Source organism: Neovison vison, chromosome 11 (assembly GCF_020171115.1).
Source record: "Neovison vison isolate M4711 chromosome 11, ASM_NN_V1, whole genome shotgun sequence".
In the NCBI taxonomy this organism is placed as follows: domain Eukaryota; kingdom Metazoa; phylum Chordata; class Mammalia; order Carnivora; family Mustelidae; genus Neogale; species Neogale vison.
Genome location: NC_058101.1, coordinates 82,179,307 through 82,195,518, shown reverse-complemented (window position 1 = coordinate 82,195,518; position 16,212 = coordinate 82,179,307). Strand labels below are relative to the sequence as shown.

General features: G+C 45.7%; 1 protein-coding gene across 9 annotated transcripts in view; it reads left to right on the top strand.

Annotated features, from left to right (window-relative positions):
• JADE1 (jade family PHD finger 1) overlaps positions 1 to 16,212 on the top strand; it is a 60,916-nt gene that overhangs the window by 27,128 nt on the left and 17,576 nt on the right. For 7 of the 9 annotated variants that reach the window (XM_044223984.1, XM_044223987.1, XM_044223986.1 and 4 more), the window contains 6 exons: positions 3,387 to 3,472; positions 6,457 to 6,614; positions 8,425 to 8,612; positions 11,409 to 11,620; positions 14,592 to 14,759; positions 16,048 to 16,164. In XM_044223984.1, the coding sequence (XP_044079919.1) occupies positions 3,387 to 3,472; positions 6,457 to 6,614; positions 8,425 to 8,612; positions 11,409 to 11,620; positions 14,592 to 14,759; positions 16,048 to 16,164 (929 nt within the window). The remainder of the gene's footprint in view (positions 1 to 3,386; positions 3,473 to 6,456; positions 6,615 to 8,424; positions 8,613 to 11,408; positions 11,621 to 14,591; positions 14,760 to 16,047; positions 16,165 to 16,212) is intronic. The other 2 variants (XM_044223989.1, XM_044223990.1) reach the window with 1 other exon arrangement.

Genomic DNA, 16,212 nt, shown 5'->3' with positions numbered 1-16,212 from the left:
TGGCTCTAATGAACATCCCTTTTGTCAGTTAAAATTTAAATTTTGCTTTTTTGCCAGTCTTTCCCTTTCTGCAAAGTGAGTTCAATAGATTACTTTTTCTCTCCTTTCTTTTGCATTAGTTAAATTAGAAGGAGGAGGGACAGATTATTTCTGGGTGGACCAGCATTTCCCTTGGATATTACTACTATCAGATACCAAATTTGGAGCATCTTTGGATTCCTGGTTTTAAAAGCAAATGTGGCCCAGACATTTTCAAGAATATAGAAGCAGTCCTAGGAAAAGTTTTTAAGTGATTGCCATTACTTGGATTGTGTTCTTGGCCAGCAAAACTGTGTACTTCCTGGAAATCTGGGAAACTACCTGGGGGGGACTTACGACAGATCCCCAAGAAGAGGCAAGAGTGACACAAAAACCAAGAATGAGCAAATTTGGGGGCACCTGGCTGGCTCAGTCAGAAGAGCATGTGATTCTTGGGTGCCTGGTTGGCTCAGGGTCCTGGGATTGAGCCCCTAGTCATGTCAGGCTTCCTGCTCAGGGGGGAGCTTCTTTTCCCCCCCACCCCCAATTTGTGCACTCTCTCTCAATCTCAAATAAATGAATAAAATATTTATAAAAAGAAGAGCATGCAATTCTTTTTTTTTCCCATTTTTTAAAAGATTTTATTTATTTACTTGACAGACAGAGATACAAGTCTGCAGAGAGGCAGGCAGAGAGGCAGGCAGAGAGGGAGGAAGGAAAGCAGACTCCCTGCTGAGCAGAGACAACCTCCCCCCCCCCTCCATGTGGGGCTCCACCCTGAGACCATGACCTGAGCAGAAGGCAGAGGCTTCAACCCATTGAGCCACCCAGGCGCCCCGAGCATCAATTCTTAATGTTGGAGTCCTGAGTTTGAGCCCCATATTGGGTATAGAGATCACTTAAATAAAACTTTTTAAAAAAATGAGCAAATTTATTTTTTGCTTTAACTCTGAAAGTATTTGACTGTAAAGACTCCCCTCCCCTCACTCTATATTCATTTTTAAAGTATAGCAGTGGAATGATTCTTCTAAAATTTCTGGTTTTCTTATATTTATAATCCTTTTCCTAGTGATTCAAAGGAAAGGGGCCTTGCCTTTTTGCCCTGTATCTTCTTTCCTCTCCACAAACAGTTGGGCATCCTTCTAGAGTTGTTGTTTGCACTCTTCTGTCTGTTTTCTTGGCCTGTGGCCTGGCCGGAGGAGGGCCTGCAGGACCAGAGGGTGAAAAGAGACCTGTCTGAAGACATGAACCATCTGCCTGCCTCTCCAGGTTCCTGAGTTGGCTTCTGTCTCTACTTTTTCCGCTGATGACTGGACATAGAGCTTTTGCAAGTTGGGTTTGCACTCCTGTGTGCCCAGAATATTTCCTTCACTGTTGGAGTGAAACATTCTTACTGATTAGAGTCTAAAGAGACATACTTACTATTCTTTAAGGAAGAATTTTATAAAATATTTACCGAAAGTACAGTAGGGCCACCTGTAGGAAATGTAATTTTGCTAACCTAACAGCAGTCAGTTGACCCAGTAAAAGCCTTCAGAACTGGTGATCAAGGGTACTACCCCCATCTGTCAGAGGAGCCTGGAAATCTCCTTTAGTCTCCGTCATTGCAAATCTGATGATAGGCTTATGTGTAGAATCTGTTTCTTAAAGTCTCCAAGGTCTTAAGGTGTTTTGATTCTGTGTCCCTCGTCTCTGGAATCCACAGAGATAAAAGCTTCCTACTTGAGTGGCAAATGATTTTATTGGTTGAAGGCAGTTCCTTTAGGTTTGGGCTTTTATTTTGTGGTGGTTTGTTATTTTCTGGGAAACAGTACAGTATGTGTTCAGGTTAGAGGTGAGTGATGAGGAAGTTCAGCACCTGCCAGGGGCAGTTGTGAGGGCTGTTTCAGCTCTCTGGTGGTGGTAAGGTACCCACAGACAGGAAGCCACTGCAGTTGACCAATAAAACAAGTGAGAGGAGGCGGGGATTCTGAGGTATTGGTAGTTGCACTGAATATAACTCGGCCAATGGTTGGATGTATCCTGAGTGAAGAGAGTCTAGGATGACTCTTAGATTTCTGAATTCTGGTAGAAATGGTAGTGGTATTCATCAAAGTAGAAATAGAAGAGGAATAACAGGTTTGGGTAAAATGTTGAGGCCAGTTTTTATCGTGTGGAGTTGATTGACCTAAGGAATCCTGGAGTTGATGTCTTATCTGAAGGTGAACGTGGACCTGGAGCTTGGCAAGGAGGTGAGAGTGGAAATGCGAGTCTGACAGTCTCCTGGGCACATTGGGAAGACCCAGGGGCAGGGATGACAGCTCCATGGGGAGAATACTTGGAGCAAGAAGGAGAAATGCTAATGTGTTCAGGGTTCATAGAAGACTGAAGTTAGCACTGAGTAGATACCAGGAAAGAGAATTCCCACCCAGGCTGAGGGAGCATCTCAAGCTGGATAGAGTTCATGCTGCAAAAGAGGTCTTAGGCCTGAGAGGGGCTTAGACATGGTGGCATTTAGGAGATATGGGTGCTCTGGTAGGGCTTCTGGATTCTGTGTCTTGGTGGGGGAGTAGCTGGATCGTAGAGCATTAGTTAGTTGTGGAAGAAACACACAGAAAAGACCCCGTTCGCACTTTTTTTGGGCAAGGTGAGTAGGCAATTTTAAAAATTAATTGGCCATAGCACTTAGTCTGGTGCAGTCTGAGCTTCCCCGTTTCAGGCCATGCAAAATTCTTACGTTTTGTGGAGTCAGAACTGTTTTTTAATGTTTTGGGGGGTGGCATTATGATTTAACATAATGATCTAGCATTTAGAAAGTTTATTGAAAACTCAAATGCTTTTCACATTGTATTTACCAATGTGAGAGACGTGGAACCTCTTGAAGTGCAGGCTTATAGATGAAGGCTCTGCATGGGTGATAGCTTAAAATGCCCCCTCCTGTGTGCTGTTACTTGGGCTACACAGCGAGGATGGAGGGATCTGGTTAGGCCTGCTCTGGAAAGTGTGTGGTTTAAGGAAGTACTGGGAGTGGAGGAGCATTGCTGCTTATGTTGTGTGGAGGCGCTGAGGTTAGCCTTGCTGAATTTGGTTAAAAAAGCTCCTGTGGGAGTGCCGGGGTGGCTGGCTCAGTTGGTTAAGGGTCTGCCTTCAGCTCAGGTTGTGATCCTGGGACCCTGGGATCAAGCCTGGGGCTGAGCAGGGCTTAGCAGGGAGTCTACTCTCTCCCGCCCCCACCCCTTCTCTCTGCTCCTGCCGGTGCCTGCTCGCTCACTTGCTCACTCTCACTCGCCCTCTCTCAAATAAATAAAATCTTTAAAATAACCAAAAGCCCATGAACACACTGTGATTTGTGTACTTTTAATTGTTCCTCTTTGGGTATTTGTCTTTAGGCCTCTCAACTACTTGGTCACAGAATTCCCGATCCCAGCACAGGAGAGGTTCCTGCTCCAGACATGAAGATCGAAAACCTTCAGAGGTATTTCCTGAATGATGGTGTGTCTGTGCATGTCCTACCGTGTGCATGAGTACATGTGGTTGGCACACACCTGGTTGATTGATATTGATGTCTCTGCAATCGTGGGCAAGTTATCTAACTACTTTGGCCTCAGTTTTCAAATTTCTAAAATGGGGAGACACAGGTGTTTGCCTCATAGGATTCTTGTGAGGATTAAGTGGGATTAATACACAGACGTTAATACATACTAAGCACTTAAAAGAGTGCTCAGTAGTAAATGTTAGCTATTATTATTAATTATATTCTTTTTTTTCCTTTTCTGTTTCATCTTCGCTGGCTCCCAACAACTTTTCCTCTGGCCAGGAGATCAGCGGGTTCGGCTGCTGCCAGTCCCTGCCAGCCTCAAGTTAGTTTTGGCCATGAATTTGTGGCTTATTTGGCAACAACCCATTGTAATTCTGGGAGTTTTGTTTCGGCGATTACGTTTAAGGCTTTTTTTCCCCCCGCTCCTTTTTCGATTTGTTTCTCATCTTCTATTTTCCTGCTCCCTCACATTTTGTTACCTACCTACCTCCCTATCTATTATCTATTGTCTCTTTATTTAAAATTGCTTTTAGGTGCGTTTCTCTGCAGGCCTTTGATGACCAGGCCTGAGATAGGTTTTATTTGACAGCCTTGGCCAGGCTCTGAGGATTTGAATGATCGCAGAAAGGGATTTTAGTTTATCCCAGTTTTCAGGTGGGCAGGCTGTGGGGAGGAGGGCCTTAGGTTCAGTCCCTGATTTTGTGTTGCCTCTTGAATAGATGGCTTCAGAGGCTGCCTCGTCCTGTAGCTGCAGAGCCGAGGCCTGTGCTCCACCAGCTCCTTCTTTTTCTGGGTCTGTAATGGGAGTGCTGAGGGTCGCTGGCTGTATTGAGGTTAGGAGTTGTTAGTTGTGGAATACCATTCTCCATGAGGAATCGTAGTAGAAAACCATCCCAGGAGACACTTAAACATTAGATCAAACCTTCATGGGAAGGTGGCTGTTTTAGTGCCTTCGTTTCCCCAGGTCTTTGTCATTTTTGATCTGCAGTGCTCCCCTCCTTTCCTGTGGGATCTGAGCGGCTCTGCCTGTCTTTATTTCTTAATTCTCTGTGCTGCCTCCACAACCAGTGTCCTCCTGTTCACGCTGCATGCGTTTCTGTTACTTCAGGACAATAGGATGGGGGGTTAGGATGGGGAGCTAGTACTGGGTCTGAGGGGCACCAGGCAGCAGGAGGCTGAGCGGCATGGAGGGCACCGGCCTTGTCCCTGACCCGTTTATTTCCCCCCCCCCTAAAATTCTGAGTTGAACTCTTAGTTCGGACTACTTTACACATAGGTTAGCGCTAACATTGAATTCTGCCAGAGACTGGGGAGTCCGTGTAGGGCATCTGTTTCAGTTCTTGACTGTCCTCCGAGTCTTTCAGTAAAGGAAGGGTGGGTTGCCTCTTCTCATATTGTTGCCGCAGTTTGATTTTCCTCCTCCTTTAGCTTACTCCCTTGTTTTTTACTTGCAAGGCTTAGTTGGAATGTGTTTTTTAACTGATTTGCTTCCTGAAGATGTAGACTTCTGATTTTTGTTTTAAAGTGCTTTTCTCTTGTTGGGGGAGAAGGGCATGGGTCATACGGGTCCTTTGCATCTGGGCTGGGTGCCTGCTTCGGGGGCTCAGTGCTGCAGGGGAGCCTGACCTTGCTTGTGCTTTTGCAGACGGTGCACAGCCAGGTTATTGCTTGTTACTGGGACTTGAGAAACGAGAAGTGGCATACCGAGGAAAAAGTCTGTTGAAAAAATGGCAGGCCAGAGAAATGGACTTTGTATTCAGACACTGCCCTCAGACTTTATTATGGTGAAGTTTATTAAAGTGATCACCAGTCTGAAAAGCCACCAGGAAAAACAAATATGGACCTATTAACAGGCATATAATGTGAACTGTGCTTCACAGCTTAAGAAAGAACTCCCTGTCCCGAGAAGAGAGAGTTCAGCATTGTGACTTGTGTAAACAGAGAGTGTAGCTTACAGATGCAGGCTTGCTTTGTGCCAAATACAACTTTGGGCCAGCGCTAATGCCAGAGTCAGAGCTTCCTTATGTAGCCCTGAGACACTGGTGGACTGAGGACAAGGCCCCGTCTGGCTGCCGGCGCTGCACTTCTGCCCTTTTCCCAGTTGGGAAGAGCAGCCCTGCGAGGGCCACTTTTGCTCTCGTCTCTACCTCTGATGAGAGATTGAGGAGCTCTGCCTGTACAGGGGTGCTTTGGAGTTTTGGGGGGGTCGGTTTTGGGTGGGGTGAAGAGAGGGTAGAGTAGCTTGCTTGCTTGCTTTTTTTCTCCTTCCCTCCCCTCCTTTCCTCTCAGATACTGCTTCCCTTATAGAAGTTATGCCAGGTAAACACGTGTAAACATGTTCTTTACAAGTCCTTTTTCTGACTTGACCCCACTGGTCTGTCGTTGTTTCTTTCCCATATTTTCCCCACATGTACTTAAGTGTGGCGCCAGCCAGGACCTGACTGCCCGGGTACCTTGCCGCAGGCCCTGGTGCTCTGGGAGGCAGGAGCTGGGTGGTGGTGGTCTGCGTATGGGAGAGGAGGCCTGGCAGTTCTGGGTTTTGGCTTGAAGTTGTTGCATGGTTAGTGGAGTTTTATATCTTACCAAAAGAGCACCCTTGAGTGAAATCTCAGCAGCCCTCTTGAATTGAGAGTTTCTAGAGTTTTTGGGAGGAGAACAACAAGGTTGCTTCACTGTTGTCAGAGATGCTGCAGGCTTATGGAGTTGATGAGGAAGTGAGAGGCTGGTGTGAGCCATTGCCGCCCCCAGCCTGAGAGGCCAAGGGCGCGGCAGGCCAAGGGGTTCCTGTAATAGGTCAGACCTGGTCTCTGCTGATACAGTGACCTTGTTACACGGCAGCTCCATGGTTACCCTGCAGCTGCCAGCACTCTGAGTCAGAATGCAAATATCACATGTCAGTGACCCTTTCTTTCCCTTTCCAGGTGTTTAGGACAGACCTGATCACTGCTATGAAGTTGCATGACTCCTATCAGCTGAACCCAGATGAGTACTATGTGTTGGCAGATCCCTGGAGACAGGAGTGGGAGAAAGGGGTCCAGGTGCCCGTGAGCCCAGGGACCATCCCTCAGCCTGTGGCCAGGTAGACGTGTCTCTCCACCTGCCATTGCCTTTCTGCCGACAGCCAGGTGCCTGAGAAGAGCAGTGAACTAAGAGGGGGCCTCAAGTGGCCACAAAAATGTGTAGAAACATGCTTTAGGTCCAGAGGGAGTGATTTTGTGGGCCATGGGCCTCCATATTTAATATTCCAGGATCTTGGGAAGGTGCTGCTCTCTTACGAGAGGAGGGCAAATTCCAAGACCTTTCAGGGAGGTGACTGGTTGAGGGGAGGAAATTGGGATGTCTACACAACCGCTGCTTCCCCTCCCCCCTCACCCCACCCCCAGTTGTGTTCACTCTGGGGAGTAGTTCTGCTGGAGAGGAGTGCCTGGCTTCGTGGCTCTTGTAGGGATGGGTTCCACCTCTGGAGGAGGGCAGGTGTGAGGAGACCTGCCAGGTTGTGGTAGTGTGGAAGGGGGGCTTCAGAGGAGGGATGTTTGATGAGTTCTCTTATTATTTTATTTTATTTAAGGGTCTTGTGGGTCCGGGGCCTTGATGACCTGCCTCTGCATGGAGCTGGGGCCTGTTTGCTCCTTCCTTCACTGTGCTGTTCAGCTGACTGGAGGCCCCTCATAGGGAGGGAAGATTCAGGGCCTCTATGCTCAGCTAACGCCTGGTTTCTCTGCTGTGCTGTTGGTTAGCTGCCGGCTTTGTGAAATGGACTCTTTTACCATTGCTGATTATTGTTGTTTTGGGGTCTCTGTGACAAATGTCCCCCTTAAATGTGCAAGCTTAAATGACTAATCCGATGCTTCCATAGGCCAGAGTCGTTGGCCCTGCAGGACAAACACCATGTTTGCCTTCGAATCTACGTTTGGGGCACAGCACTGTTTTCACTGTTTGGATGGCAGTCCCCATTGAGAATTACTCGCCAGGTCATTTTTTTATTTGGGAATCTAGACCAAGAGTAGTACATGTTAACCACAGCTTATGGAGTTTTTAGCCAAAGCCCTGCTCTTGGTTGAGTTGGAGAAGTAACTCCCTTTGCTTTGCCTGTTTTACCTGTAGTTAAAATCACTCTGGTAATTAGTTGATGACAATACTTGGACACTCTTTGGACCACCTGCTGATGGTCTGCTGACGTGGCAGTGTGGAGGGAGGAACTGTGTGGACGTGTGGGGCTGTGATACTGGGCCTATGTTAGGAAGAGGGCTCTTCCTTCCAAGTTGGGAGGGATTCAGTCTTGTGTCTATCATTTCTTTTGAGTGGGGTGTAGTGAAAGGTGCTCCAGGTCTTAACAGGTGTGGGGAGAGGGTGGTAGTATAAGGAGAAGTGGGAGCTTGTGTTCCTCTCCTGGGGTCCTAAGCATATGTTGGGAGAGTCCCCTACTTGGCTAGGCCTCTCAGATTCTTAGCTTGCTTAGTAATGGGCAAGGCCTAATTTTATTTTTAAGATTAGAGGTGATGGGTTTGTCCCCTTGGTTCCCCAGGGTTCTGCTGTAAATGTCCTGCTGCCATGTTCTGAAGAACCTGGTGCTAGATCTTCAGCAGGGTGGGCAAGCCTGATTGGTTGAAAGTGACTTAATTGCTAACTCTTGAAGCTTTGGAGGTCAGTGTTTCGGGATTGCCAGCAGGTTGGGGCAGCCACTGTCCTAGCTCAAGGCAGGGCGTGCAGTATCCCAGGAAGCCAGTTGGAAAAAGCTGTTTTGAGGATGTCTCAGTGTTAGCCTGTTTATCCGGTGATAACCTGGGGATTAGGGTGTTGTAAGTGGAAGCAAATTTTGGGCCTTGTGAAAGACTTCCTTTCTTGTGGCAGGAAGGGTAACCTGGCTGCTTTGTTTTCTTGTTAACTAGGGTCGTGTCTGAAGAGAAATCCCTCATGTTCATCAGGCCCAAGAAATACATTGTGTCGCCAGGCTCCGAACCTCCAGAGTTGGGCTATGTTGATATCCGAACGCTGGCCGACAGTGTGTGTCGTTACGACCTCAACGACATGGATGCTGCATGGCTGGAACTGACCAATGAGGAATTTAAGGAGATGGGTGAGAGACCATGGGTTATATTTCTTCATTAATGAATGATGAATAGAGAAGAATTTCAGGCATATGGGTATGTAGCAGAAGCCCCTCAGCATCGTCTGGTGAAGTCCGCTCCATCCTACCTTTGGTTTCAGAATCGTGGGGTCTTTTTCGGAGATGAGTGTGTCTGGCTATGGCACCTGTTTTCAAAGGGACTGAGTCTGTGAATGGCTTGTGAATAGAGTGGTGGGATTGAAGGAAGGTGTTTTCCATGGGTATGGGAGGCAGGATTCCCCATCTCTGCCCTGATCTACCCCCCTCACTTGCTTATCTCAAGGGAACCGAAGCCCAGAGAGATGAAGCGACTTCCCCAAGATGACAGGAGGGTCTGGTCCACACCGTTTCATGCCCTGGTGGTGTTTTCCTGCAGTGCCATTCAGTTCCTTTCTTCCTGTGGCCTGTTGTTTCTTTCAGGAAACTCCGCACCAGCCAAGCTCACCGTTCTCTAATACACCTCTTATATTTTTACTCCTGTGATTCTCAAGTCCTGCTCCAAACCTGGAGTGCTTTTCCCATTCACCTCTGTCCTATTTTCTTTCTGTGAAACCCCCGCTTGGCTGAATGTTTTGCCCATCGTAGGCTATTTTCTGTAAGTTACTCTTCTTGTGTTTATCTACAGTTTGGGGCTTCTGTATCTCTTTTTACTTGCGCCTCCTGGTGTCAAGACCAGGATGGTAGGTAGGGTGTATCTTACATTGTCACCTCAGGCTGCTAAGTGCTGCTTGAAGGGCTGTGATGAGCCAGAGCACAGAGGTCAGTCAAGTCTGGGCTTGGAGTGAGAAACTGAGGATTCATTAGAACTTGTGCTGTGGGTCCTGGGTTGGGGAGAGGTGGCAGAGATGTCTGTTGGAGTTTGGCACACAGTAAGCATTTATAGAATGCTTGGTGGTAGATTTCAGAGCCCTGAGGGACAAAGACTGCTTTTGCTGTGGATGGTTCCCCGAGCCTCACGTAGCGCCTGGCGGACCGCAGGTGCATGTTGTGCCACCGCACTCCCTGGGCCTCAGCCTGCTGGATGGGGGCAGTCAAGCCAACTGAGCCAGGAAGGTTGTTGCTTTCTCCTTGTTTGATCACTCACGTATTTTGACAAGGTACAGTGCCTTCCTCCTGGTCCCTGCTTTTAGGTATTAGTGACCAGGACGTTAGTAAGCCAGGAGGTTGTTTGACATAATCTGTTGATAAGTTTTCAGAGCTCTCTTGGAACTGAATACCGTTCAGTTCTAGCTTCAAAGATGATAAAGTTCTGCTTTGTAACAGCTATGGGAAGACCTGTATCATACACCTGACTAGCTGGGTGTCCTGTCTTATGGTTGAGGTTACAGCCAAAGATGCTGAGGCCTTTGTGGGTGGTTTAAGTAATGAGTAGTGGGCTAACTCGCCAGATGGAAAGGTAGTCTGGAATATTTTGGCAAGACTGATAACACGGTTGTCTAACATAAATTGAACATATGCTTTTTAAGATGTTTTAGTTTTTATTGGTCTTTGTAATGTTAGAAGTTAATTATAGGGCATAGAATTATATTTCCAAAGCCAGTGTTAGTTTCAAAACTGGTAGGAGGAATTGAGATGTAAGTGCCTGACCAGGCAGTGGAGTATTTTATCAGTGACTGGAGTGTGGGAGATGGGTAGGTGGTTTTTTTTGAATATGTGCTTAGAGCTTATCATGGTTGGCAGCTCTGTGTCCTCCAAGTTTTTAAAAACCTGAAGTGTTAATTTGATGGCTTTGTATTTATCAGAGTGCATAGAAGTTGGCTCTAATGACCTATTGTTTCTTGCCACTTACATGTTCTGTTAGAATATTTTTATAACCTGGTTTTTCTTTCTGCGTGAGTATTTTCATTGTAGGAAGTTTGGAATATATCCACAAATGGAAGGAAATAAAAGTCTCATCTTACCAGTATTGTAACCACGATAACCACTTGAAATTTATTTTTGATCATTCTTGCATAAGAATGCATTTTATTTGATTTGCAATGAGCTGTTTCCCTTGCTTCAGACATTCCTTGTGTTTCCGTCTTTCATGTGTCTGATTGACTATGCATCTCAACTTTGTAAATTCAGAGGGTGAGGAGGGATAAACCAGTTAAAAACATTTGTGTGCTCACAGTGAAATCTGTTCTCAGAGCAACATTTTCAGTAGCGAGAAAGGAGTGTTCTTCAGAAGACACCCAAACTATAATATACCCTTGGTGGGGTTTTTTTTTTTTAAGATTCATTTATTTATTTAGAAGATTTTATTTATTATGTGTGAGAGAGAGAGTGCATATGCACGCACAAGCAGGGAGAGAGAAAGGGAGCAGACTGTCCTGCTGAGCAGGGAGCCTGATGCAGGGCTTGATCCCTGGATCCTGGGATCATGACCCTAGCTGAAGGCAGATGGTTAATTGAGCCACCCAGGTGCCCCATATGGTCATGGTTTTGTTATGTATCATATAATAAAATGCTAGTTTAACAATATATGTATTTAATACCCTTAAACCCTTTTGGGATTTATCTTTTGCTTTTCTGCTTACAACACTATAGCTCAGTGCCTGACCATAAGTAACAGACTGTTGCATGGAAGATTCTCTTTGCCTTTTAATTTGAAGATCCTTCCTTGGAACAGTGAGAGGTATTCCGTAGAAAATGTTTGGGATCCTCAGGATGGATTTATTTATAAGATTATTTATGCATTATAAATACAAATATACTAATAATGTCTTACTGTAATGTTTATCAGTATGGTTTTATTAAAATGTTTTGGGGGCACTTTTCCTTTAGGAATGCCTGAATTGGATGAATACACCATGGAAAGGGTCCTAGAGGAATTCGAACAGCGATGCTATGACAATATGAATCATGCTATAGAGACTGAAGAAGGCCTGGGGATTGAATATGATGAAGATGTTGTCTGTGATGTCTGCCAGTCACCTGACGGTGAGGACGGCAATGAGATGGTGTTCTGTGACAAATGCAACATCTGTGTGCACCAGGTATGTAGGCAGTAAGGCCCAGAAAGAACGGAGCCGCCTGGGGTGTGAGCTCACCTGCTGCCAGGGAGGCCAGAGGTCTCCCTCCAGATGGGGTCTGTTTTCTTGCTGTCCTAAGTGAGTGAAAGAGGTGTGCTCTGTGGACGACATCTTTTGTTCCTAATAGGTTCTTACAGTGTCTGAAGTATTTCCTACTACTTTCTTACATCTGGAAGAAGAGGATCCTTTGTGGAGATCTTCTTCCCTTGCATAATGTTTTTATTCCCATCCACAGAAGTAAGGTTTGCTTCAGAGGAATATATGCAGCCCCTCTGAACTGGCTCACACCTGAGTTTAGATATGAACACTGGGGGCAGGGGAGGGGGCAATTTCTAAAACTGGTTAGGTTGCTGTATTAGTTTGTTAGGCTGCCATAACAAAATACCACAAATGGGGTGGATAACAGACATTTGTTATTTTGCAATTCTGAAGACTGGAAGTGTGAAATCAATGGTGTGTTGGTGGGCCCATGTTCCCTCAGAAACCTATAGGGGAAGCCGTCCTTGCCTCTGTCTGGCTTCTGGTGGTTTGCTAACAGTTACGTTCTTTGGTTTGCAGCTGTACAATTCTAGTTTCTGCCTTTGTTGTCTGATGGTGTTCTCGTGTATCTGTCTTCACACATGGCCACGTTCTCCTAAGGGCACCTGTCCGAATGGATTTAGGGGCCCACCTTACTCCCATATGATACCATCTTAACTGGTTATATCTGTTAAAACCCTGTTTCCAAATAAGGCCACATTCTGAGGGACTTGGGATTAGGATAACTTCTTAACTGTTTGGGACTCAGTTCAACCCATAACATTTGCTAATGTGTTCGTTTATAAACTGTGATGTTAAGAGTGAGGAGATTCCTTTTCTTAAATGTTACTGACTGTCCTTTGTGTGCCCACTGGCATTTGGTGGTTGCTAGCTACCATCCACAGAAAGGTAAAGCGTCCAGCATCAGTAGTGGTGCTGCGTGATTTTAAAAAGCTCCTGACCATCTCCATCTCTTCTCTCACGTATCCCTTGATGCAGTAATGAAGTAATTTGGATTTCTGAGGGGACACTAGTTTGTATAATACACTCGTGATTTAAAAGGCTATCATTCAACTGTTGATGTTGAGATTTAAAACAAACTTAAAAGATTCCTGTGGAATACTTCTTTGGGTGACCTCTCAGAAAGAACAATCAGGTTTATTCTGTGAAGTTCTTGCTGATCGTGTATTCCTTCTGCAAGAAGGAGGCTTCCCCTCTTCTTGAAGACGTCCCCACTGGTGGCCCTGTGTCAACTCATCCTGAGAAGGAGACAGGAGGCCACAGTCTCTTGCTCTAGTTCTGTTACAGGCCACCTTTTGGCACTAGATTTTCAGATTATCTGGGAAGTTTCCCTGGGATAACAAAATTCTCAAAGTGGATTTTTTGTGTCAGGATCACTCTTGACTACCAGTGTTGCTGTTTTGTTGCTGGTGTTCCTTTCCTGGATGATGTTTCAGTATTTTTTATGCCTTTTTACATTTTTTTTCCTCCCTGAGAATTTTGTTTGAAAACAAGGGTTCTGCTTGAAAACTAGTTGAACCCCCTCTTTTATAAATGGGTTCACTAACGTCTGGTTGGGTGTTGGAACTGGGACTTGGGACCCTGGTCCCCCCAGCCCCACCCCTTCCCCCAGCCTGCCATGCTACATTGTCCCTTTGCCCTCACATTTATATCACTGTCCTGCTGGGAGGTTCTTGAAGGCTTCTCTTGAGGGCATACTGTATTTAATTATTTAAATTTAGCGTAGACTTGGTTTTCCAGTAAAAAAAAGTTCTCTCTTCAAATGTGACTTTCTCTAGAATGCCTGATACAGACCTTTTTAGTATTTGAAAACTTAATAGTGTCTTTTAGCTCTGTTAAAAATTTTTTTTTCAGTAAGTCTGTGTTGACAGTGGCTTACTCATGGCACCGACCTAGGGCTCGGCTCCTAAGCTCCAATCTTGGTGTTGCTTTACTTGCTCCTCTCTTCATGCTTGTGGTTTCCTTTCTGTGTCCTGGCTATTTAGATCGCAGAGTGGCTGTGTTTTTCCTGTCTGGTGGATTGGAGCTATGTTACTGTGTCTTGACTTCCTGTCTTATTTAAGGATAAAGTTCTGAATAATTTGGTGTTTTTAAAGGTTCTGAATGTGCTCCTGGTACCATCCCAGTTTTGTTTCTTCACATTTAACATTTGCTTTTTCTTATTTTTGAACCATCTTAATGACTTTAGTGGTAAAATCCTTGATTTCAGTAGTTTTATGTTGTCTGGTGTAATGTTGCCATCTTGTGCAAAGCAGGTTTTGTTTTAAATATTGGCTGAAGACACCAAATTCTCTTTGTCTACAGGGTCTCATTTTTCTGTGCATGTTGTGCTCACTTGGGAGAGTGGTGGGGTCTAGTGAGCGGATTTTGTTTGACTATGGGAATGCGGATGCTCCTTAGTTCATTCTTACTTCATAGGCCATCTCATTGAATAGCTTTTGTAGACTCAACTGCTTTGTGCACTTTCCCCTCACTTTGGTATCCCACCCACATTAGTAAATCAGAGAAGGAAAAGCTTCCCCCACTTAGCCTCATGGGGTGTTTTGAGAATTTATTGCCCAATATTTAGAAACTTGGTATAGATGGGTGCCCGTAGCAATAGAGTAAAGCAGGTTTCCTGTCAAGCTTTTTGTCCTTCAGGATTTTTCAGGACCAACTTCTGGTAAATAAGGATGTGTTTATCCCTGAAGATCCCAGATACCTCCAGGCTGCTGCTGTGAGGCTGGCTGGCATTTTTTTGCTAAAGGGAGAGGGTCTCCAGCTAGGTGGATGTGGGAGTACCCCTATTCTATTCTGTTAAAGTCTTTCTGGTGTTTTTTAAATGACAGATACATGGGGAAAAATAAATCTTTCTTCTTTCTCTGTTTTCTTTGGGGGATGTGCTGTGGCTTCACAGGCCTGTTATGGAATCCTCAAGGTCCCGGAGGGCAGTTGGCTGTGCCGGACGTGTGCCCTGGGGGTTCAGCCAAAATGTTTGCTGTGTCCCAAGAAAGGCGGAGCGATGAAGCCTACCCGCAGTGGCACCAAATGGGTCCATGTCAGCTGTGCTTTGTGGATCCCTGAGGTAGGTGTAGTTCTTAGTAGTAGCCTAGCTCAGGAGTACTATGGGCTTTATAGCTGGGATTGGGGGTGGGGAACCACTTATAAATAGGGGTATTATAGCCGATGAGTGAAAAGACACCTATTAATTGTTGTCTTTTTTTTTTCCCTCCCTCTTAATCGGAATCTCAGGCATACTGTCCTCTTGACTTAGTACATAAATTTGTGGGAATGTTAACTGGAAGCAGCAGTGAGTCGGACTCTTGGTTGTGTTCAAACCACTTCAGAACTGTGTCCCAGCTGACCCTCCCACTGCTGACATGTGCTGCCAGGAGTGGGCCTGTGGCGGTCTGGCCTGGGTGCTGCTCTGGCCTTTCCTAGGGATAGGCTCTGAGTCCCTGGGCTTGGTGAGCCTTCCATGTAGCACTAGATGGTTAAAGAACCACTGCTTTAGGTCAAATTTTTGTGATTTTTATTAAAATTCTAACTTAGCCTCAACCTTTTTAATTTCAGGTTTGTTCTAATTTATTTCAAGTCCCAGACCTTGACTAATTTAATTTGCATGGCTCTCTATGAGGCTGTCATTTGTGATTTAAATTGCAACTTTTTTGGGGGGGGGTGTGATTTTGGTGCATTTTTCTTCTCCTGAGGAATATTATCTGGGAATGATTTGGACTGGAGTCCTGGTACCGTTGAAACTCATGGTTTGTTATTAATAGGGATAGAGTTTAGTGATCCAGGCTGAATGCAGACAGGATGCCTATTTATCTTGGTAATTTTCCGCTTTGAATTGTAGTAATGTTTTCTGACTGGAAAGAATGGTTTTCTTCACTGAGGGAGATGCTAAAATTAGTATGTATTTACTTCATTGTTCACAAACTATTTAAATACATCTAGGAAGGCTTTTCAGTTTTGACCACTTAATTGTGGGCCAGAGGCTGAGTTAGATTGCATTGTCCTGATACAAACCCATCTTTTGCTGTCAGACACTCAGGTGAGAAGTGACTGTTACTAGTTACCTGAGTGTTTCATAAACAGGAACCACCTCCCCCCTCCCCCCGCCCTCGACGCATGGAGGGCATGGAGCATGGGGACTGGGCTCTGGGTTCTCTACTGCTGCTGGCCCAGAGCTGGCACCTGCACTGTCCAGACGCTCAGAAGTAGGGATTTTCCTGCCCTAGGAGAGTGTGTGCATGCCCCTTGCCACCAGCTGGTAGGGTGTCCGTAGGAAAATACGTTTTTGCTGTCCATGCTCAGCTCTTGCTTGTCAGATGGCTTCTGCCAGCCTGTCTTGCTATTCCTTGGGCCTCTAGGTGAGCATTGGCAGCCCTGAGAAGATGGAACCCATCACGAAGGTGTCTCACATCCCCAGCAGTCGGTGGGCGCTGGTGTGTAGCCTCTGCAATGAGAAGTTTGGGGCCTCCATACAGGTAATCCACTTAGTCACTATAATGTCATTTTCTTTCTCTGTTTCGGGG